The 24,658-nt window shown below is 47.7% G+C and overlaps 1 protein-coding gene across 2 annotated transcripts in view; it reads left to right on the top strand.

The window, feature by feature from the left end:
• The window catches only part of ASH1L (ASH1 like histone lysine methyltransferase), a 69,468-nt gene that overhangs the window by 28,774 nt on the left and 16,036 nt on the right, over positions 1-24,658 (top strand). The window contains exons 5-19 of one of the 2 annotated variants that reach the window (XM_063420327.1): positions 3,507-4,233; positions 5,185-5,364; positions 10,775-10,869; positions 14,582-14,655; positions 16,143-16,188; positions 16,409-16,517; positions 18,366-18,572; positions 19,423-19,569; positions 21,134-21,242; positions 21,415-21,576; positions 21,807-21,901; positions 22,153-22,310; positions 23,376-23,528; positions 23,953-24,007; positions 24,102-24,234. In XM_063420327.1, coding sequence (XP_063276397.1) covers positions 3,507-4,233; positions 5,185-5,364; positions 10,775-10,869; positions 14,582-14,655; positions 16,143-16,188; positions 16,409-16,517; positions 18,366-18,572; positions 19,423-19,569; positions 21,134-21,242; positions 21,415-21,576; positions 21,807-21,901; positions 22,153-22,310; positions 23,376-23,528; positions 23,953-24,007; positions 24,102-24,234 — 2,450 coding nt within the window. Of the gene's footprint in view, positions 1-3,506; positions 4,234-5,184; positions 5,365-10,774; positions 10,870-14,581; positions 14,656-16,142; positions 16,189-16,408; positions 16,518-18,365; positions 18,573-19,422; positions 19,570-21,133; positions 21,243-21,414; positions 21,577-21,806; positions 21,902-22,152; positions 22,311-23,375; positions 23,535-23,952; positions 24,008-24,101; positions 24,235-24,658 lie in introns of both variants that reach the window. The other variant, XM_063420326.1, reaches the window with a different exon arrangement.

Here is a 24,658-nt window from a genome sequence, read left to right as displayed (position 1 = left end):
GCCCCCAGACAGGGCAGAAATGCTCATGGAAGAGAGATAAGGGAAGTACTGAAAGGCCTGGGAGCTCTGGTAGCATCTCATCAAGTCCATGATATAAGAACAAATCTTGGACGCAGGATCCTGGTGGAGTGGAGTGGATGTTGCAACAGGACAGCACAGGAGCCAAGGGCTGACATTCCCTGCAGGTCACTGCCTGAGGAAGGGAAAGGTTTTCCTTCCTGACAGGGCAGTGGAGCTCTAGAGAGTCATCTGAGGGGTGAGAGAGCTGGAAAAGGGGCTCATACTGGAGAAAAGGAGCTGGGAAAGGGCTGGAGAATTCCTGAGGGAGCTGGGAAAGGGCTCATCCTGGAGAAAAGGGGGATCAGGGGGGACCTTGTGGCTCTGCACAGCTCCTGACAGGAGGGGACAGCCGGGAACAGGGACAGGAGGAGAGGGAACGGCCTCAGGCTGGGCCAGGGGAGGCTCAGGGGGGGCAGCAGCAGGAATTTCCCCATGGAAAGGGAGCTCAGGGCTTGGAACTGCCCAGGGAGGTTTGGAGTGCCCATCCCTGGAGGTGTCTGAGGAGCTCCTGGAGGTGGCACTCAGAGCTCTGAGCTGGGGACAAGGTGGGCATTGGTCAGAGGTTGGACTCAGTGCTCTTGGAGGTCTTTTCCCACCTCAGTGATTCCATGGTGGCTCTCTGTGTCTGAGCTTTGTTTTGTCAGACCTGTGCACACACAGAGTGTGTGTGACTCTGTGTGTGTTCCTGTCAGTCACATTTTATCCCTACAACAACATCAAATCTATTGCCCAAATTGTCACAGGGAGGATCTCATGCTGTTATTTCCTGCATGTTGTGTCCCAGTGGTTATCCCAGGTAGCAGGAGAGGCTGGAGTGGGCTCTGAGCCACCTGCTCCAGTGGAAAGTGTCCCTGCCCATGGCAGAGGGGTTGGACAATATGGTCTTTAAGGTCCCTTCCAACCCAAACCATTCTGTGATTCTGTAAAAATGAAATGTGAGCTCCCCTAGGATTGGACAGAAGAAAATCCAGCATTTTCCCATTTCAATGACCCATTTTGTAAGAAGCTCAGTTGCAGAAACACTCCCATTATCAGAATTCAGACATTCTTAGACACCCAAATTGATGGAAATCTGTTGTAAATCCCTAGGATTGGTACTTAGAACTAGTTGTGATTTCCATCTAGGAAGGATGTGGCAGAAGTGCCATTTCCTCCCTGCTTTAAACAGATGCTTGCAACAGATGCTGCATTCAGCCTGTGCTGCAGAAAGCCCTTTGCACTGGGAAAGGGATCTTCCTTTTTCCTCTTCTCATTCACTTTCTTGCCCTCACTCACTTGAAAAGAGCAGCTCCAGTTGCTGTAACTGGGACTAGGAAGTGTTAAAGTTGAGGAGTGCTTTGTGCAGGAGCATTGGAATGACATGAATCACAAGTTTATCAGCTTCAAAGCCACCGAGCTGGTGATGCAGCTGAGGAGATCAGTCACTGCTGTATTATCCATGGCTCTGGAATGCCTGTGGCTCTCAGTGTGTTTGTCAGAGGAGCTGCAGCTGGCCAGGATCACTGCCCCAGCCCTCGGCATCATTTTCCAAGCAGCAGCAGCAGCAGCAGTTCCAGGGCACCCATGGGTGCTGGGTGAGGGTCACTGAGCAGGTGGGTTTGGTGAGGAGCCCCAGCTTCATTCCCATGTGCCTCTAAAGGCCAGAAGAAAACACAGAGTAATTATCTTTATTATTTTATCTGAAATGCAGAGCTGAAAGTGTAAATCCTTCCAGTTGTCTCTGAGTTTTGTGGTGTCCGTGTCAGCTCACAGCAGGAGACTTCTCTTGGCCTTTGTCACCAGGCAGAGCATTGTCCAGAAAAGGATTTTTAAAACATGTTTTGCTGACTCTTTCTCCTCCAGATTGTGTGCTCTCTGAAGCACCTTTTCATTTGCATTTAGAAACTCCTGACTTTGGAATCTTAGTGAGAAATGCGTGCTCCAGAGTAACACAATTGTACTACTGAGCACTGGAAAAATATTAGAAAATATTTAAACTAGAAAATACTTCAAGAATAACTAGAAGGCTAGGAAAATATTTAAACTAGTTGTGCTTTATCTCTGTCATCTAATAAATAATCTCCCTCCTGTCAAGTGCTTTAAACACATTTTATAAACACATTTTGTTGTCTTGAACATTTCCCTTGACACCAGGACGTGCTGCTCAGGCTCCAGCCTGGGCCCCACTGGGTTAAGCAGATCTGATCTAAGAAATTGGCCACAATTACAGTAACATTTTGTCAATGCTAATGTGCAGTTGTGATGTATTTATGAGAAGGCAGCATCCATTTCATTCCAGAAAGAACAGAATTTGTTCTGATGGAATGTTATCACTAAAGAGCAGCAGGGCGGCTTTGGGAAGCTCTTAGTTTGGAACAAATCCCTTTTTAATGCAGCATAATCTACATGGTTGACCTGGAAACTTGCTTTTTCAAACACCAATCTTCAGCTCTAAGGCATATAACAGTTTTAAAAGTCAGATCTAAATTTACTTTCTGTGTAAATTTGCTTTTCTCTTTTGTCCAGATACTTTGATTTACCTTTATCCAATCAGTTCTGTCATCGTCAGCTGTGTCTATTTGATAAAAAACTGCAAGAGCAATGAAAATAGTTGTTTCACTACTTCCAAACTATATATATAAAAAAGAAAATGGCATTTAAAAATAATTCAGATATTGCTCCATTTTTAATTTTTTATTAGGATTGAGTTTTTATTAGGATTTTATATTTTTTTATTAGGATTGAGTTTTTATGCGCACAGAGGGTTTTGTATTTTTATTGCTGAATAGAAAGAAACTTGAGGACCGTGTGAACCCTCATTGCTTTTTGCTGTTAGAAATGGGGAATTAAGTGGGAATAAAGAGAAAATAATTGTATGTTAAAAGTGATTATATAAAATGTGAATGTGTCCCTCTCCCTATTACAGAACCTTGTCAAGGAACGTTCTGGGCAGTCCCAGGACACAAATGCTGTCAGCTGCAGCTGTGGGGTTTTAGCTCCGTGTTTTTGGTCCCATCCCTGCTCTGACGCCTTCTTGGGACTACCTAAAAACAGAGGCCAGGCAAAATGAAGGGGATAAAAAGTGGTTTTATTTATTGAAGGGCCTTTTGGGCAGACCAAGCCCCCTCTGGAGGCTACACCCAAAAAATGGATGATGGGTCATGGGTTTTTTTATAAGTTTGGTCCATTTGCATATTGGGGGTTAATCTTCCAATTGCAGCTTCAGGTAATGAAGTCGTTTGCTCCCCCAACTCAGTTTATTTACAATTCTCAGTGCCTGACCTGAGGCAGTGAGGTGTCCTTGGTTCCCAGGCCTGGAGAGGAATTGCTGTGTCTGCCCAAAATGGGGAAGCGGCTCAAACACTGTGTGTGGAGTTTAGAGTTCCACACTACAGAATGGCAGGATTACAAGTAAATGACAAATATAAAATGCTAAGGCACCAATTGCAGCCGTGTGTGTGTTGCAGGGGCGGCGGGGCCGGCGCGGGGCGCGCGCCTGGCGCCCGAGGACGCGGTGGACACGCTGCTGCAGCGCATGGCGCAGCACGACGGGCCCGACAAGACCCTGGAAGCCGTCATGGCCAACGTGTCTGCCCCTCCAGCGGCCAGCCCTGCCCGCAGCCACTCCCGGGAGAGAGCCCTGGGCAAGCAGGACGGCCTGGGGGCCCCGGCCATCGGCGGCAGCTCCTGCGGCGACGGCATCTCCCTGCTGCAGGAGCGGCTGCCCGGCAGCTACTCGCCACGGCATCTCAAGAGGAGCGTGGTGGAGGCCATGCAGCGCCAAGCGAGGAAAATGTGCAATTACAACAAGATCCTGGCGACAAAAAAAAATCTGGACCACGTCAACAAGATCCTGAAAGCCAAAAAGCTGCAGAGGCAGTCGCGGACGGGGAACAACTTCGTGAAGCGCCGGCCGGGGCGGCCGCGCAAGTACCCGCTGCAGGCCGTGGTGTCCATGCAGGCCTTCCAGGCGGCCAGGCTGGTGAGCCAGGAGCTGCAGGACGGGCAGCAGAGCAGCAGCCCCCTGCACCTGGGGCCAGACACCATCACAGACGTCATCGAGGCCGTGGTGCAGAGCGTGAACCTCAACCCCGAGCACCGCAAGGGCTGGAAGAGGAAGAGGTGGCTGCCGGAGGAGCAGGCCAGGAAGAGACACAAGTCTTTGCCTGAGGATGAGCAGGAGAGCAATAAGAGGTGATTTCCTTGCAGTTTTGTGCATCAGTTGGTTTTAGGATGTTTCAGTCGTTGAGGGAATCTTCTACTCGATTTTATTGAAGAATTCAGTGTAGAGGAAACCAATGTGTCATCCTCAAGTGTTGAGGGCCTTCCTCAGGTTCTGAACACAGCCCAGAACTGGAATCTCAGGGGATCTAAAACTGTTGGTTCTGTACTTGCTGTGTTGGTGAAGGATACATTTAAGGAGTTGGTAACAGGGTTACTGATGAGGTGCCACAGATTGTTCCTTCATCTTGTGTGGAATTAGGAGCCCTGAAGAGTTGCAGAGGGATCTACTCACGTAGATCACAAACAAATCCTTACAGGCAACACAGGCTGTAAAGTGAGGTCAAGGGATACACAGCAGATAAAGAGTAACAGCTAAAACAGCAAGGGGGAGTTAAGGAGTGCACCTGTGCACTCACTGGTAAAGGCACACACCAAAAATCTCTCCCTGGTCCCATCTTCTCACACTTGTCCCCAAAGTCATCAATGAACACATCAAACTGTGTCAGGAGTTCTCCTTTCCAGAAATGGGTGCTGTGAGGGTGCTGCTGGCACCGTGTGTTCAGGGGCTGCTCTGTGGCTCTCCTCAAGGCTAAAGAAAGGGTTACCACATGCTGGTTTTACAAAAGCAGAGAGCAAGAGCTGCCTTCTGAATTACTCAGCTGAGGGTCCAAGGGATAAACATTAGCAGTACAAACAACATTCTTTTTGTAATAATAATATCACCAAAAAAAAATACTTATGATTATGCTTAACCCTCAGTTGATCCTGATCATTGAGTTGCATTTTTTAAGTAGTTGAGACATGCAGAAATTCAGAAACATGGACTTTTTCTGCTGACCAGATTCAAGAGAGCAATAATGAAATACTGTGAGATGTTCATAATGGGAAGGTGATTTTTTTAATCTCTACTTTTTCTTCCAGTTTCTCTGAGACAGTAGCTGAACCTCCCAGTCCACATGAGGCCCTTGGGAAACCACCTGAATCTGAACCCCCTGAGCAGCCTTTGCCTCCTCTAACCCAGCGTGAGAAGAAAGCCCCTCGACCCCCAAAGAAGAAGTACCAGAAGGCTGGGCTCTACTCTGATGTGTACAAAACAACAGAGTAAGTAAAACACAGCAAAACTGCCCTCTGGTAGTGCAGGGGAAACTCTCCTTTCACCTAGAACCATAAAGAGCTGCCACTCATGAGTAGGTGAAATAAAACCATCAACTTAATTGAAGCCTGTGGAAAATTACATGCATGATAATTGTCATGAGAACGTGACCCAGTGAAGATGTAAAGTGTAACCCCAGTCAGAAAGCAGCCTCGAGCAGTCTGAAAGTGTTTCTGATTATCAGCTTTGAAGAAGGTAAGAGATTCATTCAGGAATGTTCCTGGCAGTCCAGGTGCTGGGGGAGCTGGATGTGTGCGGGTTCTGGGCAGAGCTGAGCAGTGTCTGCACAGAAGGGATCATTAGATTCCTGTTTTCATTGGCTGAATGGTGACAACTGCTCATCTTCTGTGTGAAAGAATTTCAGATATGCACCCAGCTCATTTCACAGTTCAGTGAAATCCATCTCTATTTTCTCTGAGATGTTTAGGGTAAAAAAATCCAGCATTTCTTTATTTTTCCCACTGGAAAATTTTTCCCAGGTTTGCAACCTGGTGTCCACTAGAATGTGGACACCTCCCTCTTTCTCTCCCCTTTGCAATCACAAATATTTTCTAATGCCATCTGAACAAATGAGTTGAAGTGAGGACTTTGTGCTTCTGTTCCAATATGATCTGACAGATTGAAAAGAGAGAAAATTTGGCACCTTCTCACTATGTCATAGACCACTTTAAAATATTGGAGACCAGTGGGAAACTGCCAGTACAATTTATCAGCTGGTCCTGCTGTAATTTCCCTTTGTAGTAGAGTGAAGGAATCAGTGAAAGGGTCAAGAATGTAAGGAAGAAATTAAGATCTCAGTCTGACCAAAGTGAGGCCACTTGAGTTTTATGTTTTTTTAAGAGATGTGCTAAAACTTTCCCACTTGGATGGTCTGTAGGCAGCCTGCAACGTTCAAACCTTGCTGTTCCATCTGTTGCCTTAGGAGAGGAGCTGAGGGATCTTCTCCTTTTCCTCAGTGTAAATATTTGGAACTTTGAGTGTTCCTAAGTTGGAAGGGACCCACAAGGATCATGGAGTCCAACTCCTGGCCCTGCCCAGACACCCCAACAATCCCAGCCTGTACTGGGAGCTCCAGAGGCTCCTGCAGCTCTGGCAGCCTTGGGGCTGTGCCCATTCCCTGGGGAGCCTGGGCAGTGCCCACAGGGAGGAGCCTTTTCCTGGTATCAAACCTAAACCTCCCCTGGCACAGCTCCAGCCATTCCCTCAGGTGCTGTCCCTACTCATAGAGCAGGGATTGGAGCTGCTCCTCCACTGCTCCTCAGGGGAAGCTGCAAATCACTTACAGAGGGCTGGTTTGTGTTCACTCTGCCTGTTCCACATGCTGAGTTCTTCCCTGCTCTGATCCTGGGGTTTGGGATGAGCTGTTCATGGACACTGAGGAACTTCACCCTTCCAAGGTGTTGGAGTCTAGAACATCCCTCTGGCCACCCTGGAGGGTTTGGAGACCGGACAGGGGGTCTGGGGTCTGTCCAAGGGGCTCAGGCAGCCTCACACAGAGCCCAGGAGGGCACTGCCTCTGATCCCTGCCATGGCAGTGAATGCCCACAGTGTGTGAAGAATCACAAGCTGAGAGAATTCAAAATAAGTAGTATTTAGTTTATCATAGAATGTAAATGTAGAATCTGGGATTCTCAGTATATGGGGCTGAAGAGGCAAGATGGAGGAATTGGGGAGTGGCCCCTGTGCTCCTTGTTCTTGCTCTCGTCCCCCATCTTTTGCTGAGTTGGATTTTAGAGTTTGGTTTAGAGTAGAAATGACATGTTAGCATAGGCAGTAGGTATTGGTACAATTTTGTAAATAAAAAGTTCGTTGTGGATGGTGGTTGGGTCAGGGGTACTGTACATAAGGTGCGGGGCTCTCTCATCTGCCCAGTCCCCCCGTGTCCTGCTCTGCTGGAGATGCTCCACAGAGCTGAGACAGAACTGAGATAATGAAGAATAAACAACCTTGGAAATGTGCACTGGCGAACTCAGCTTGTCGTCTCTACCTCTGGTGTGAAACACTTAAGGCAAAAAAAAGACTGAAAACCTGATTAACTCTGGGAACAGCAACCCAGAAAAAACTCCCAGAGAACAGCAACCTTAAGAGAACCCTTAGTACCTTAGAGAGCACCAACCCCAAAGAGAATCTCAGAGAAACAACAACCCTGAGACCAAGGGAGCAGATGCTGCCTCCACCACGTGAGCTGCCCCTGCACTGTTTGCACACTGAGACTGAGGCAGGGCACGGATCTGCACAGCTGGGCAAGGACAGGACTGTGGCCATCTCCACTGAGGGCTCCTTTGCAGCCTGAAGGGCTGATCCCACCATTCCATCCTGCTGCCACTGGGTCACCTCTTTACCAAGTTGTTTCAGCAGGCTGACCCCACAGAACAGCCACTTTTTGGTAATTAGATTTTTATCTGGTTTGATGTGCTGTTCCCATCCTTCAGCATGGTCACACATACGGTTGGATATTTGGAAACAGAGTAAGAGGAGAGCAGAAGTTCATGTTGTTATCCCATTACTTACATAACTTCCTGCTGTAGGAGTTTGACAACCTGATCTGAGTGGAGAAGGAAAAGGCAGCTCTGTGATGGTGGGGCACCCTCTAGTGCTGTCACACTGAGTGCTGGCCCCTGTCCCATTCTCACAGTCACTGTGTTCCATTAGAGGTTGTACTCACTGGTGTTCTGTAATTGTTTGCAGTGTTCACTGCAGACATTTTGCCTTAAACATCTTTTTCCTGCTCTATTTCATCCTAAATAATTCGGAAATGTCACGAGGATGTGTGAAGCAGTGAAGGTTGCACTGAGATTTGTACAAGTCACAGCCTGTCCCTGCATCAGTCACATCCAGAAAAGGCCTGGCCTTGCCTGGCCAGTGTAGGTGGACTGGTAAAAGAGATTTCAAGAGTTGATTTTAAAAAGGTATTTTAAAAGTACCTCATTTCTCTGCAGCCAGCTACAATTTTCCTCAGCAGGAGCTCACTCCAGCTCCATTCCATCTGGAGACCTGGTTAAAATACAGTGAACAAAGCTCAGATTTTGATACATTGCAAATGAACTAAGGATGAAAGGAATGGCTCCTGAGTCAGTCTCAGTTCTACCTCCTCTCCAGCTGTAATTTTGTAGGCACAGGAGTTTCCAATCCTCAGCTCCCTCAGGGAGTTCCCTGGACCTGGTGCTGCAGAGAAGTTCAGTCTGTGGTGGCACAAGGTGGCAGCTTGGAGAACAAGGGAAGATCTTGTGCAGGAGTTGTTCTCTGTATCCATCAGTGGCTTTCCTAGAGGAGTGAACTGCAAAGTCCAGTTTCATAATTGATAGATTAGCAATTAATTAAAATGTTGTAGAGTATTTAAAGAAATGAATTATTTTGAAACTCGAGCAGGACATGAATTGCAGTTCAGCAGGTTCCTGATATTTGCACAAGCTGATGCTGCACCAAAAGAATCAGCTGTGCTTTCTCCTCACCTCTGTGGCAAATTCCTGTTCTTGTGCTGTCCCTTCCTTTGTCCCATCCTGATGTCCAGTTGGGATAATGGCTGGAGGGAATCCAGCCTTCCACTGGAGCCTTCCTGGAGCAGTTAACCCTGCAGTCACACCAGTGGTCAGATCAGCATCAAAGCCAGCTTATCCCCACTTAAAATGTTCATCACACCATGGTCCTGAGGAAAAACGGGGTTCCACACATCAAAAAAATGGAATTCCACAGAGAAGTAATCCCAGCCAACATGGTAAGAGTGTAGAGACACTGGAAACTGGAGAGGAGGAGCATAAATGGAACAGAAAAAAAGGAAGGAGAGTGATAAAGAGCAGTGAAGGTACAGGGAAGACAACTGTGGGTCTGGTCTTTGTTCCCTTAGTTTGCCTGAGACTTCAGAGGGACATTTTAAGACTAAACCTGGTCTTCAGCCCTGCAGAGTGGTACAAAATGTGCTCATCTACAGAAATGTCATTTGGCCATTGCCCTCCTGCACAGAGCCCAGTTCATTTCTCCTGTGGGGAGTGCACCCAAATGGATATTATGAATTTGTCCCTACAGAAACTGAACCAAACAGCTTTAGCCAGTGGATTATAGAGTGGGGAGCGTTTCTTGTAGAATCAGAGAGTCTTTAAGGTTAGAGGAAACCTCCAGTCATCAAATCTGACCTTTTGTGTAGCCAGGCTTGTGTTTCAGTCAGTCACATGCTCGGGAATGTCCTGCCCCAGCTCCCTGTGCTGGGTGCCCACCTGGGCTGGTGGAAGTTGTTGTTTCCCTGATTTTTGGTGAGGTCTCACCCAGGTCTACCTGGCTGGCTTGGATTCACAGAATCATGGAGTGGTTTGGGTTGGAAGAGACCTTAAAATTCATCTTGTTCCACCTTCTGCCATGGGCAGGGACAGCTTCCACTACCCCAGGTTGCTCCAAGCCCCTCCAGTCTGGCTTTAAACACATCCAGGGGCAGCCACAGCTGCTCTGGGCACCCTGTGCCAGGGTCTCACCACCCTCACAGGGAAGAATTTCTTCCTAAGTATTTCTAGTTGTTGATATCTGTATCTCAAAATTTGTTTTAACTTGCATTTTCCCATCACTAGTTAAACAATAATATCACATTTTTTATTGAGCCATCTTTCTGTTATTTCTTCAGGGATTTAAAATAGATCCCTTTAAAAACTTCAGTAAACTTCAATAGGCTTCAATATCATTTAATCTTTGACATAATTAACATTTAGAAATCTCCTTTGAATGTTGCAGGACTGCAGTTCTAAATATAACCACATCAGATTCTGTTTTCCAAGGTTTGTTGTTGGCCAGGAGGAGATGTTTATAAACACCAGATAACAGAGCTGTCACCTGCCTGACCCATACAACCATTCTGATTTCATACTCCTGTTTTTCTTTCTGCAAAGGGGTGTCTCAGTGCTTTTTGAACTCTGATTTCTGTTCTTTTTCTGATGAAAAGCCTTCTAAAGGGCAGCACATGAATGTTTGCTCTCGGGGAAGTGGGAGAGCAGGGCTGTGCATGTGTCACATGTCCAATTCCTCAGCAAAACCACCAGGCACGATCTGCCAGTTGTCTTTTATTTGTGTAGTTTTAGTTATTACTTTTATATCACATGCTGGACATTTAAAGTCAGTGGTGTCCCATTGGGTGTTGCCTTAAAGGATTTATGGAGAAAAAATCCATTGTGGGAGGCTGGGATCAGCGTGTTAGACAAACAACCTGGAAAGCAGTTCTATGTAATTTCTAATTTCTAATTCTGTGGCCATTTCTATTATTACTGTCCTGCCTGATGCTGCAGACATTTGTGCCTTAACTAAAACAGAAAATATGTTTTTTGCAAGTGAGAGATGTTCCCCGTGGTGATGTTTTGCTTCTGTCCCTGTCCTGCACAGCCCCAAGAGCCGCCTGATCCAGCTGAAGAAGGAGAAGCTGGAATACACCCCAGGGGAGCACGAGCACGGGCTGTTCCCAGCCCCCATCCACGTCGGTGGGTACCTCACCTGTGTTTTCATTGTTGGGAGACAAATGTGGCACTGGGGGGGCTGCAAAGCTTCTGCCTTTCTCTGGTTTTTATCCCTTGCCAGGGCACTGGTGGCTGTTGGCACGTGAACTTTGCCAGCTCATCCCTCTGTGTTCCCTAGTTGGACTGAGAAGCTTTTTTTAGCTTAAAGCATTGTTCTTGGCTTCTTTTGTGTGTGTCAGAAAATACGATTCTAGTTGAAAACCTGCTTTAACTGTGATAGTCCTTGGCTGAAATGCAGGGCAAAAGTCTCCACCTCAAAGTAAAATCACTGCAGAATAGCCACAGGCAATTATGACCATTTGTTAAATCCCAAAAGCTGAGCATGGAATTATAAATTCCCCCATGTCCCCATGCACTTAGTGGTGTCTGTCTTTACACGGGGATAAAAGGGTGGAAGAATTAAAAGCTTTGCCGTTATCTTTGTTTTTACTTTATCCCCATTTTTAAGTCCTGTGTAGGAAAAAAATGGGATTTAGGATTTCACAGAATCGTGGAATGGTTTGGATGGGAAAGGACTTTACAGAGCATCTTATTCCCACCCTGTTCCATGGTTTTCCATAGCCCAAAGCCTGTTCCTGGCCTTGAACACTTCAGGGAAGTGCCTGTGGAAAGAAGCAATAACCCAAGTCTGTCCCAGGCCTCCGAGGGGATGGAGCTCAGGATGCTGCTCCCAGGGCTGGGTCCAGAGCTCCCACTGTTTGCAGCTCATGCCCTTTCCCATGTTAAACCAAGACTGAGTAATTTCCTCATTCTCAGGTCGTTGTTTCAGCTTTTGAAGTGCTGTGATTCCTTGCTGCAAGTCCTGTCACGCCCAGTGGGTTTGGGGAATTCTGCGTGGTTCAGCAGGAATCTCTGTCCCATCAAACACTGGGTTGTCACTGGTTGTCACTGGTTTGTCCTCTGTGACTGAAATGTTTGGCTCCCTGCTCTGCCCAGCAAGGCAGAGCAGCTGGACAGATCTGTGTGAATCAGGAACCACAAGACAGGTTAAAGAGCTGGAGGTGAAAATTGAAATTCTTCCAAATGTGCCCTTGCTTAGCTCCTTTTTGAATGGGCTCTGAGGTTCACCAAACCAGGTTCACCAGCCCTGCAGCTGCTCCCGTGGCTCCAGGGGTGCCTGGGGATGGTTTCACCCCAAAACAGTGCCCAGGACTGGGGTTCTGCCAGGGGACTGCACTGGTACCCACTGCAGGCCCGGTGCCAGGACACCTGAAAGAGCCTTTTGTGTGGCCTGCTGAGGTCATAGAAGTGAAAGCAAATTCCCAGCAGATTTAGCTCTTTCCTGGAACCTGCTAGGGGTGAATAAGGCATTGAAAATGGAAAGTAATTTAGGGGTAAATTGTAAAGAAAACATTAGCATTTTTATTTTCCAGTGGTGAGGGTATGCGTGTGAATTTATATGAACCCGCAGAGCATTGCTGGAGGATTATAAAGGCACTTGTTAACAGTTAGAAAAGATGAGGAAAAGAAAATCAGGCCTGGGCCTGACACCTCATCTTAGGCATTCTGCTCCCTGCAGTTTTGTGACACAGGATTCCAGCAAAATGATCAGAGAATGTTGAATCTTGGCTGGAACTAACCAGTGTCAGCCCTCGGGTCTGGTGTGAATGATGTAATGGGTCTGTGTCCTTTAGGGGTGACAGGGAACGATAGAATAGAGCCAAAATCTGCAGTGAAAGCAGGAACTGCTGTCTAAAACGAGTTCCAGTTATTGCTGAAAATACAGATCCCCTTGAAGCCTTTCCAAAAAATCGAGGAATGTGTTTGCCAAGTCTGAATTCATTCTTAAATCTCTTCTGGTAAAGGTCACGGGAACAGGCTGGGAGACTATTTTCAACAGCGATTTGATTCCTTTGAGTACAATATTGTGATTTACCAGCCTGCATGGGCAGTGCAGGTCTTGTCCTGGCTGTTAAAGTGTTGGATTGTGCCCAGGAAAATTCAGGAGAACGTGGCAGCTTCGAGGACAGGGCTGTGGTCAGTGCTGTGGTCAGTGCTGTGGTCACTGCTCTGGTCAGGGCTGTGGTCAGGGCTGTGGTCAGTCCTTTCAGGTGTGGTCAGTCCTTTCAGGTGTTGGTTGACCACAACCCTGGTCAGGTGTGGTCAGTTCTGTCAGGTGTTGTGGTCAGTTCTGGTAAGTGTTGTGGTCAGTTGTTTCAGGTGCTGTGGTCAGTGCAGTCAGGTGTTATGCTCAGTCCTTTCAGGTTTTGGCTGTGGTACCCTCACAGGCCTGTGGTCAGTTCTTTCAGGTGTTGTGGTCAGTTCTTTCAGGTGTGGTCAGTTCTTTCAGGTGTGGTCAGTGTGGTCAGTCCTTTCAGGAGTGGTCAGTTCTGTCAGGTGTTGGCTGTGGTCCCCTCCCAGGGCTGTGGTCAGTGCTGTGGTCAGTGCTGTGGTCAGTTCTGTGGTCAGTTCTGTGGTCACTGCTGTGGTCACTGCTGTGGTCAGTGCTGTGGTCAGTGCTGTGGTCAGTGCTGTGGTCACTGCTGTGGTCACTGTTGTGGTCACTGCTGTGGTCAGTGTTGTGGTCACTGTTGTGGTCAGTGCTGTGGTCACTGTTGTGGTCACTGCTGTGGTCAGTTCTGTGGTCAGTGCTGTGGTCACTGTTGTGGTCACTGCTGTGGTCAGTGTTGTGGTCACTGTTGTGGTCAGTTCTGTGGTCACTGCTCTGGTCAGTTCTGTGGTCAGTTCTGTGGTCAGTTCTGTGGTCACTGCTCTGGTCAGTTCTGTGGTCACTGTTGTGGTCAGTTCTGTGGTCAGTGCTGTGGTCACTGCTGTGGTCAGTTCTGTGGTCAGTTCTGTGGTCAGTTCTGTGGTCAGTGCTGTGGTCAGTGCTGTGGTCAGTTCTGTGGTCAGTTCTGTGGTCAGTGCTGTGGTCAGTGCTGTGGTCACTGTTGTGGTCAGTTCTGTGGTCAGTTCTGTGGTCAGTTCTGTGGTCAGTCGTGTCCAGCGTGGCTGTGGTCAGTTCTGTGGTCAGTCGTGTCCAGCGTGGCTGTGGTGGGCTCTGACCCAGCTCCTTCCACCCCTCGCTGCCCATGGCGGCCCCTCCTGAGCGGGACACGAGAGCAGGACCTGGAGCTGTGTCCTGGGGCTCTTCCTTGGGGCTGCCCTGACCTCCAGAAGGTTCTCAGAGCCTTCTGCCCCTCTCCAGAGCCTTCTGCCCCTCTCCTTTCTGCTCTCCAGCCCTGACGGACCCTGTCAGGGGCTCCCCTGATCTCCAGAACGTTCTCAGAGCGTTCTGCCCCTCTCCAGAGCCTTCTGCCCCTCTCCTTTCTGCTCTCCAGCCCCGAGAGGCCCTGTCAGAGCCTGCCCTGATCTCCAGAACGTTCTCAGAAGGTTCTGCCCCTCTCTAGAGCGTTCTGCCTCTCTCCAGAGTGTTCTGCCTCTCTCCAGAGCGTTCTGCCCCTCTCCAGAGCGTTCTGCCTCTCTCCAGAGTGTTCTGCCCCTCTCCTTTCTGCTCTCCAGCCCCGACGGGCCCTGTCAGAGCCTGCCCTGATCTCCAGAACATTCTCAGAAGGTTCTGCCCCTCTCCAGAGCGTTCTGCCCCTCTCCAGAGTGTTCTGCCCCTCTCCTTTCTGCTCCCCAGCCCCGACAGGCCCTGTCAGAGCCTGCAGCAGCTCCCGTTCTCTCCGGACGTGTGGCCGTGGGTGCCTGGCACTTACAAACCTTTTTGTTTCAGGGAAGTACCTCAGACAAAAGAGAATCGACTTCCAGCTGCCTTACGACATCCTCTGGCAGTGGAAACACAACCAGGTACGAGATAAGGAGCCAGGGGTTGCCAAGACTGGGAGCAGAAGGAAGCAGCAGCCGTGTTCACACTGCCCGGCTGGGGGGGATTTCTTGTTGCTGCCGCTGTGTCAGGGGAGAAGGGATTTGCATCTGTATTTAACATTGAAAATTCCCATTATTCCATCTGCAAAATAACAACCCTGGGAGCTTCTGCTCCGACAAAAGTCATTAATTTGGCTGCAGGCTTTTATTTTGGCAGTGCTGCTCTGTGCAGGGAGCTGGTTTCAGACACGCCTCGGGAGAATTCAGATGTACTGCCAGCAGCACTGAGAAATTTCAGGCCTTATTTTTCTTGGATCAGTCCCAGCAGAGTGGAATTTATTTTTCACTTGCAAGCTGAAATTTTCGTACTGAGCAAAGAAGAGAAACTGTTTAACAGTCTCGTTCTTTTTAAAGAGCTTTAAATATGTGCAAGCTTAAAAATAGGATTTTTTTTTTCCCCCTGAGATGTTTCCACCAAGTGATTTACCACAGGATTTAAGGCTGATGGGAGGATCTGCCCTCAGCTCTCAGTGCTCTCAGATGTGTAACCTGAGCATGGAAAGGAGCAGGACACATTCCCAGGTGCTGTGGCTCCAGCTGCACCCCAGCACCCCTGGAATCTGATCCTCCAGCACTGGGGACATTTCAGCCGAGGACACTTTCCTGCCATGGCCTGTCTCATCTGTTCAGTGTTTTATAAGTGATAAATACGTGGAATCTGTTTCCTTGACATTTTCCAGCTCTCTCTGGAGTACTGGAGGCCCTTGCAGAGGAGTTTCTCTGTACAGGGGTGTGGAGGTGTCTGGGTTGTTCCTGCAGGTCACTGAGAGAAGGCTCTTACTGCAGGAAATGTGTGTGAAATAGCGAATAATTGGAAATTATTCCTTAAAGCTTGTTTGAAGGTTGAAATATATATGAAATTATGACTTATGATGCAAGCTCTCCTTTCCCTTCCCATCACCTCCATCTGCAGAGGAAGCTCCTGTGCAGAGAAGAAGATAAATCTGCATTTCTCCCACCTGTACTCACATTTCTGAGAGAATCCCCAAATCCTTTAGACTGGAAAAAGCCCCTTAAGATCACTGAGTTACTTTGATAAATCAGCACCTTGATTTTTTTGTTTTCACTTTTTTAAGCATTGGCACATGGTGATTCCACCAAAGATGGTTTCTCCAAAGTAGGTATAAATAATTCCTCATCTTCTAAACCCTGTTCAGAGGAGCCTGTCCAGACACAATAAATAATAGGGTGAACAAACTGCTCCACTGCCTCACTAAGCCCAAATTCTACTTATTCAGGTCCTTTTTGTGACCTATTTGTTAATGCAGTCTGAGCCTAGAGAAGAGAACACAGATTTCTAGTAATGATTACAGAACAGTTCCCTATGTACAGAACATAATTTCCATGATCCTTTTGAATAACAGATGCACTTATGCAATGTATTAAAATTTTCTTTCTCTTCCTTTTAGTTGTATAAAAAGCCAGATGTCCCACTTTATAAAAAAATCCGTTCCAGTAAGTAAAATCTTATTATTAACTGTGATAACTGTAGAATTTTCCTGTGACACCCTCCTTTCTGTCCTGCTCTTTGTCCTACCAAAGACACTTCCACCTGCCTTTTTTTACTTTACTGATTGGAATGAAAATACTGTAGATAAACACTTCTGTTTTTTCACCTGAAAAGAATTCTTTTCCCTATTTGGGTTTGTTTTTTCTTTTTTTTTCTTTCCTCCAGATGTCTATGTGGATGTCAAACCTCTCTCTGGCTACGAGGCCACCACCTGCAATTGTAAGAAACCAGAGGATGACAGTGGCAAGGGCTGTGTGGAGGATTGTCTGAACAGGTTGGCAATTAATTCATTCTTATAATAATTAATATAATAATAATTATATCAGCTCAACATCTCCTAGGAAAGATGTGCTGGATGCACCCCAGCAACAAAGGCATCATCACAGGGAGGGAAATTCCCAACCTGACCCTCTGGACATGCCCTGAGATCCCAGTGTCACCCAGATTGTCACAGCTGGCACTGAGGCCCCTTCACAGTGACCCTGCTGCACCCCCACCCTCCCAGCTGCTCCCAGTCAGACCAGTTCCCTCCCAGTCAGCCCCAGGCTCTGCCTCCTTCCCCTCTTGGATGGTGGAGGAGCCACAGGAGCAGCTCCAGCTGCTGCCCCTGGGGAGGGACCCTGGGCTGGTGTCACCCCTGGGCTGGTGTCCCCACCCCGGGCTGGTGTCCCTTCCCAGGCTGGTGTCCCTTCCCAGGCTGGTGTCCCCTCATCCTGGGCTGGTGTCCCCTCATCCTGGGCTGGTGTCCCCTCTCCTGGGCTGGTGTCCCCTCCCTGGGCTGGTGTCCCCTCCTCCCTGGGCTGGTGTCCCCCCTCCCTGGGCTGGTGTCCCCCACTCCTGGGCTGGTGTCCCCTCCCTGGGCTGGTGTCCCCCCCTCCCTGGGCTGGTGTCCCCCCTCCTGGGCTGGTGTCCCCTCTCCTGGGCTGGTGTCCCCTCTCCTGGGCTGGTGTCCCCTCCCAGGCTGGTGTCCCCTCCCTGGGCTGGTGTCCCCCCTCCCCTGGGCTGGTGTCCCCTCCTCCCTGGGCTGGTGTCCCCCCCTCCCTGGGCTGGTGTCCCCCCTTCCCTGGGCTGGTGTCCCCCCCTCCCTGGGCTGGTGTCCCCCCCATTCCTGGGCTGGTGTCCCCCCCATTCCTGGGCTGGTGTCCCCTCATCCTGGGCTGGTGTCCCCCCTCCTGGGCTGGTGTCCCCCCCATTCCTGGGCTGGTGTCCCCTCATCCTGGGCTGGTGTCCCCCACTCCTGGGCTGGTGTCCCCCCCTGGGCTGGTGTCCCCTCCTCCCTGGGCTGGTGTCCCCCTCTGGGCTGGTGTCACCCCAGGCCTGCAGGAGCTGCACCTGCCCCAGGTGATTCCTCAGCACTGCCCTGCCCCTTTCTCCAGAGGAGAATCCCATTAAAATCTCCATTTTGCCATTTGAGTGGCAGTGAGAGCCAGGCAGGGAATCACCGTGTGGATGACACCTTGAAAACAGGAAGCATTTTAGTTATTGAGTAACTCCTGTTTTGTTTAATTCATTATTATTGAGTTCTTTCTTTATATATTATTATCAAATCATATATACCTAATATATATAATGGTGGGTTTTATATGTATTTATAAATTGTTTATATATTATTATTTATTGGTATATAATTATAATATAATTATAACAGGTAAATATAAATATATAAAAATATATAAATATATATAAACATATAAATATAATTATAACATATAATATAATTATAACACATAATTGTAATTATACAATTATTCTAATGATATAATAAGTATTTGATAATTATAATTATATTATTATATATTTTTATTATTTATATTGATTCATAAATTTAATTATTTATATTGATTCATACAATTATTACTATTTATATTTGTTCATAAATTTAATTATTTATATTGATTCATACAATTATTACTATTTATATTTATTCATAAATTTAATTATTTATATTGATTTATACAATTATTACTATTTATATTTATTCATAAATTGATTTATTATTTTAAATAATATCATGCAATGCTTTATGTATTTATATCTAGATTTCATCTATAATTTATGACTGATTTTCCTCGCATGACAGGGACGCCCTTCCCCTCCCTTCACGCCGTGTTTTCTCTTTCAGGATGATCTTTGCAGAGTGCTCCCCCAACACGTGTCCCTGCGGGGAGCAGTGCTGCAACCAGCGCATCCAGAGGCACGAGTGGGTGCAGTGCCTGGAGAGGTTCCGGGCCGAGGAGAAGGGCTGGGGCATCCGCACCAAGGAGCCCCTGAAAGCAGGACAGTTCATCATCGAGTACCTGGGGGAAGTTGTCAGTGAGCAGGAATTCAGGTAGAAATATTGATTTGCTGCTTTGGCGTGGGAGGTTCATAAATGGGTTTTAGTGTTTGTGGTGGTTGGGATATCCTCAGGCAGGAGTGAAGGGGAGGATGAGGGGGAAAAGGAAGGGGGTTTGGTTAACCAAGTTTTTCTGAGTCCAGTAGAGAAGGGTGATTAATGTTTGAAATGAATAATCTGCCTCATCTGCCCTGTAAATGCAAAATGCCACAAGTGACTGAATCTGAAATGAGAACTCTGCAGGATTTGGGCTGCACCAGGCAGAACTGAGGGGCAGAATGGGGCTGGAAAAAGAAAAGATGTGAAGGAAAAAGAACACATGGAAGCATCGATAACCATTGGCAGGAATAAATTGTCTTGTTAACCTGTGACATCAGGGGATATTTGAGGTTGGAGGGACTCAGAGCTCCAGCAGAAGGCAGCTGCATTCTCCTCACACAGAGATAAGCACTGACACTGACTCCTGTCCCTGTGCTCTTGTGCTCATGGATGTGATTCCAGAACCTTCCAGGAGGAAGCTGCTTGTTATACACGTGCATACACAGACACCCCAAGGAATGTATACCTGCATTTTCTCTTCCACACACAGGTTACCAACATGAAATGTGTACAAACAATCTGCAGAACCCAAAAGGGAGCATTCCAAAAGAGCAAATTTCTAAATTCTAACCCTCTGTCAGTGGCCTTGACTTAGAAAAATAGGTACAACCATGGTTTTCCTCCATCTCTAGGTGTACAGTTCTATAAAATATAAAAGATAATAATTGCTTTTTCTTCAAAACCCTCTGAGCTGTGCTGTGTGGGACAAGCAGAGTCCCAAGGCTGTCCCTGTGTTGCTCCACAGGAACAGGATGATTGAGCAGTACCACAACCACAGTGACCATTACTGCCTGAACCTGGACAGTGGCATGGTCATCGACAGCTACCGCATGGGCAACGAGGCTCGTTTCATCAACCACAGCTGCAACCCCAACTGCGAGATGCAGAAATGGTGAGGAAGGGGGAAATGATCCCCCTGGAGCCCCCCAAAGTTCCTATGCTGGCTCAGGCCTTAGAAGGCTTTGGAGGAATATTTCAGGGACAGGGCAAAGGATTCTGAAAGAGGTTCTGACCCCCAGATGTAGTTCAAGATTTATTCAAGATTTATTCAGGTTTATTCCAGGTGGTTTCCAGAGGGGAAAGAGAAGGAGTGTGGAAGAACAGGGTCTTATCCAGGCTTCTGCTGAGGAGAGATAATTGGAACACAGCCAGTAGGGTCAGAAAGGGGAGGAAGGGTTAAACTGTGTGGTTACAGGCTCTGGGGGTCTCTGAGGGAGGAAAAACCATTCCCAGGGGAATGCAACAGAAGGGGATTCTGCTCTCTGGAAGACCAGTGTACCCAGAGAGAGAGAACCAGTTCATCCAAGGGAGTCAGATCTAAAAATAGGGAGGGAATCAAGCTGTAAATAATCCTTCCACAGTGCTCACATTGCAAGGGAAGTCGTGTAGTGTTGGTGGGTGCTGGGTGCTTTGGAGCCAGGATCCAAGTTTGGTGGCAGATCCAGCACTGCTGGTTGTCACTGGGGCATTTCCCTCCCAGAATTACTGGTTGCACTGGGCTGTTTCCCTCCCAGTGTTGCTGGTTTTCACATTCCTAACCTGCTGCAAAGATTAAAGCCTCTAAAATCATCTGTGTGTATATATACCCTTTCTTTTTGACAATTCAAATATTATTTTAAAAGCAAGGAAAGAGGGAAGTATTCAGATTCCAGCATCTCCTGTGTCATAGGAGCACTTTGTGAGAGCCAGACCAGGAGAAAGTGCTGCAGAGGGATTTGTAGTGAGTGATTTGCAGGGGAATGGCAGATGGTGGAACAGGAGTCACTGTGGGGACAGTACATCAAGAAGAGCTCGTGGTTGCCAGATAATTCTAGATTTAAGCAGTAGTAAAGTTTTAAATTTGAAAATTCAGCACAAAATAAAAGAATTGAAGTGACAGAGGGAGAGGATTTGTCCCTCTGCCCTGCTCAGGTGAGACCTCTCCTGCAGAGCTGCCCCCAGTCTGGGATCCCAGCACAGGAGGGACCTGGAGCTGCTGGAGTGGGTCTGGAGGAGGCACCAAATTAATTAGAGGGAAGGAGCAGCTCTTCTGTGAGGAAAGGCTGAGAGAATTGGGATTGTTCAGCCTGGAGAAGAAGAGCTTCAAGTGACCTAATTGTGTCTTTCTAGTCCCTGAAGGAGCTGCAGGAAGATGGAGAGAGATGATTTACCAGGGCCCGGAGTGACAGGACAAGGGGCAATGTCTTCCCACTGCCAGGGGGCAGGGATGTGTGGGATTTTGGGAAGGAATTGTTTCCTGTGAGGGTGAGGAGGCCCTGGCATGTCCTACTCTTTGTAAATGTGGTGTTCATTTTTTAACCTTCAAAGTTGATTATAAGGGATAAATGGAATATATCTGCATCAGCATAGCCCAGGGCACAGCAGAGGTGTTGCTGCCTGTCTCTAATGCTGCCACTCTGTGCACAAAGATGATTTTGTGTTTAATTTGGGGGTATTTGATGGTGTTTTCCCTGCAGGTCTGTGAATGGTGTGTATCGGATCGGGCTGTACGCACTCAAGGACATGCCTGCTGGGACTGAGCTCACCTATGACTACAACTTCCACTCATTTAATGTTGAAAAACAGGTAAAAACCCCACCATGAGACCTTGAAAGATCTCACTAGGGCTTAACAGTTCTGTAAAGTGTAAAAAATTAACAAAACCTGTCGTGTTGTATTAGGCAGAAAATGGTCATTTTGATATTGAGAGAGAATCTAAACATTTGAGGTTTATTTGGTTTATTTTTTTGTCTCAAAGCAACTCTGCAAATGTGGCTTTGACAAATGCAGAGGAATAATTGGGGGTAAAAGTCAGCGCATGAATGGACTCTCAAGCAAAAGCAACCAGCCTGTGAGCACCCACAGAAGACCTGGGAGGTCGAAAGAGAAAAGGAAGTCAAAGCACAAACTAAAGAAAAGAGTAAGTAGGAAAGACAGAGTTTGGGTGGGTGAGGGTGGTGGGAAATCAGTCTGTGCCACCAGACCAAAAATTGGTTTTTTTTGTAAATTTTAAACTTGAAACAGAAACACAAACTTGAAACAGAAATACAGTGGAGTAAAGCTGCAGTTTCTGTCTCAGGGAGTGCTTTGGCTGCTTTGCTGAGTTCTTGGCACAGTTTTTCCTGTCTATCAGAACAATCTCTTTTCCAGAGGGGCCACATCCCTGAGGAGCCCAGTGAAAGTGTGAATGCCCCAACCAGGCTGACGCCTCAGCTGCAGATGAAGCCCATGTCTAACAGGGAAAGGTAAGGGCTGATTTCGGGGGGATTTGCCTCAGAAATAGAGTGCTGTGCAAATATTGATGTCTTCTTCTATAAGATGGGGCATCCTGGAATTTCTGAGGATGCAGCTTTTAGTTCTCCTTTACCTGGAGAATTCCTCTCCACAGAGGAGAGAAGGCACAGGGTACACCTCTGAATATCAAGCTTTTTCCTGACATTAAAGAATTCATTTTCCACTAAAAAACGATTCTTGAATAGTTTCCTACTCCCTGCAGGAACTTTGTGCTCAAACACCACGTGTTCTTGGTACGGAACTGGGAGAAGATCCGGCAGAAGCAGGAGGAGGTGAAGCACGTCAGTGACAGCATGCACAGCTCGTCGCTGTACTCGCGCTGGAACGGCATCTGCCGCGACGACGGCAACATCAAATCCGGTGAGAGCACCCTCAGCCTCCCCTGCTGCTGCTGGGGGAGAGCTAAACTCTGTGTAAATCCAGAGTAGAGCTCCAGTGAGCTCCGTGCACCTTTTGAAAGTTGCACAGCTCCCTGGAGTCCTGGGAGGAGCTGTCACGTGTGGTGTTTCAGCGAGAGAGGTTTGTCACAGGAGGAGGAGGGTGGCATTTGATGTGGCACTCGGTGCCATGGTCTGGTTTGCAGGGTGGTGATCGGTCACAGGTTGGACTCTGTGATCTTGGAGGTCTTTTCCAACCCCAGTGACTCTAGGATATTATTCTGTATTGAAAAGAAATTCTTCCCTGTGAGGGTGGGGGTGCCCAGAGAAGCTGTGGCTGCCCCTGCATCCCTGGAAGTGTCCAAGGCCAGGCTGGACAGGGTTAGGAGTAACCTGGGATAGTGGAAGGTGTCCCTGCCCGTGGCAGGGGGTAGAACTGGATGAACTTTAAGGTCCCTTCCAACCAAAACCAGTCTGTGATTCCATGATTTTCCATGGCTGGACTCCAAATAAAGCCCTATTTCCTGCTGTCTGTATCCCTAAACCAGAAACAGTTGTGTAGACTGTGAAAATTGTCATTTATCCTCATAGTTTCACAGCTTTCAAGCCTTCAGAGAACAAAGGTTGTTGGAATGCAGTCACTTGTGGAAATGGGGCAAAATATGACTTATCAGGGAAAAATTGCTGCTCCTATTCCAAAAATAAACCTGTTGGTGGGACCATCACCCTCACAGCCTGGCAGGATTTGGCCCCCAGAGTCAGGCACAGGAGAAGCTAGACAGGGAGCATTTGGGGTGAATTAATGAGATGTTTTATTTGCTCCAGCAAGATAAAATATTCCAACAACCACCAGATCCATTGAGGTGAGAACTAACATGGGAATGTGGAACTGAAGCCTTGGGTGTTACAGTAGCGTAGAAAACATCTCCATTTACTGATCAATGGTGGAGCTGCCACAGCAGAGAAGATGCTGTGGTTCGATCTCTCAGCAATCTCTTGTTCAGAAAGGAGTTTCCTGTGGGGGTAACTCTCTCTTGCCCTGTCCCAGATGTGTTCATGACCCAGTTCTCGGCGCTGCAGACGTCGCGCTCGGTGCGCACGCGGCGCTTGGCGGCGGCCGAGGAGAACCTCGAGGTGGCTCGCGCCGCCCGCCTGGCTCAGATCTTCAAGGAGATATGTGACAGCATCATATCCTACAAAGGTGAAGGTGATTCTCTTTTGAAATATCTCCGTGGGTGTGTTTGCAGCCTCTGGAAATGGACTCTGCGCATAGGAAATGCTAGAAAAACGTGGGATGTTGACTCCTGGTTTTTTAAATTTCTCCCCTTGTCAATAATCACTTTGCTTTAGCCTCAACCCCCTGCCCTGCCACCAAAATCTGCAGGTGTTGCTCTCCTTTGAAACTGATTTTTCAAAATTCAAAAAAAACCCCAGAAATTTGTGTTTGTCCTTGTGCTACCTGTACTCGAATTACAGGCCCCAACATCTACAAATGCAGAAGCATTTCAATTCCCCGTGGCTCAGATAACAGCAAAGCCTTTTTTTAACCCACATTGAATGTTGTTAGTTACTTTTCTTTGGAAGTTTCACTCCAGTGATGTCACTAAGCTCTATTCCTGTTGCAGACTCCTCCAGACAGGCGCTCGCAGCTCCTCTCCTGAACCTGCCCCCAAAGAAAAAGTAAGTGCTGCCTTCCCAGAGCTGCTTTCTCTGATGGATTTGCACAATGGGAATTGCTGGTGAGCCTGACATTGTGCCAACATTCCTGTTGTAGAAATGCAGACTATTATGAAAAGATCTCTGACCCCTTGGACCTCACCACGATTGAGAAGCAGATCCTGACTGGCTACTACAAAACTGTGGAAGCTTTTGATGGGGACATGCTGAAGGTCTTCAGGAATGCAGAGGTGAGGCTGCACTGGCAGCAGGGATGTGCCCTCCTTTAATGCTCTTACAGGAATAAAAGAAGAAGTTTATTCTGGAGGAAGAGAGCTTGTGCTGATCCATTCCTGATGAGGCCTCAATAACAAATCATGAGCTCTTGGACTGCCTTGGGTCAGAGAGAAGGACAAGGGCAGTCATGAATAGCTGAAGAAATTTCCATTCCTTTTAGAAGGGGTACCCTGTTTTTCAGTATCAGGTATCATGAAATCACAGAATCATACAATGGTTTGGGCTGGAAGGAGCCTTAAAGCTCATCCCATTGCACCCCTGCCATGTTCAGGGACACCTTCCACTGTCCCAGGGTGCTCCAAGCCCAGTTCAGCCTGGCCTGGGACACTTCCAGGGATGCAGGGGCAGCCACAGCTTCTCTGGCACCTGTGCCAGGGC

This window comes from Prinia subflava, chromosome 31, assembly GCF_021018805.1.
Source record: "Prinia subflava isolate CZ2003 ecotype Zambia chromosome 31, Cam_Psub_1.2, whole genome shotgun sequence".
NCBI classification, from domain to species: Eukaryota; Metazoa; Chordata; class Aves; order Passeriformes; family Cisticolidae; genus Prinia; species Prinia subflava.
The sequence above is the reverse complement of the archived record's forward strand: the minus strand, read 5'-3'. Positions and strand labels throughout refer to the sequence as shown.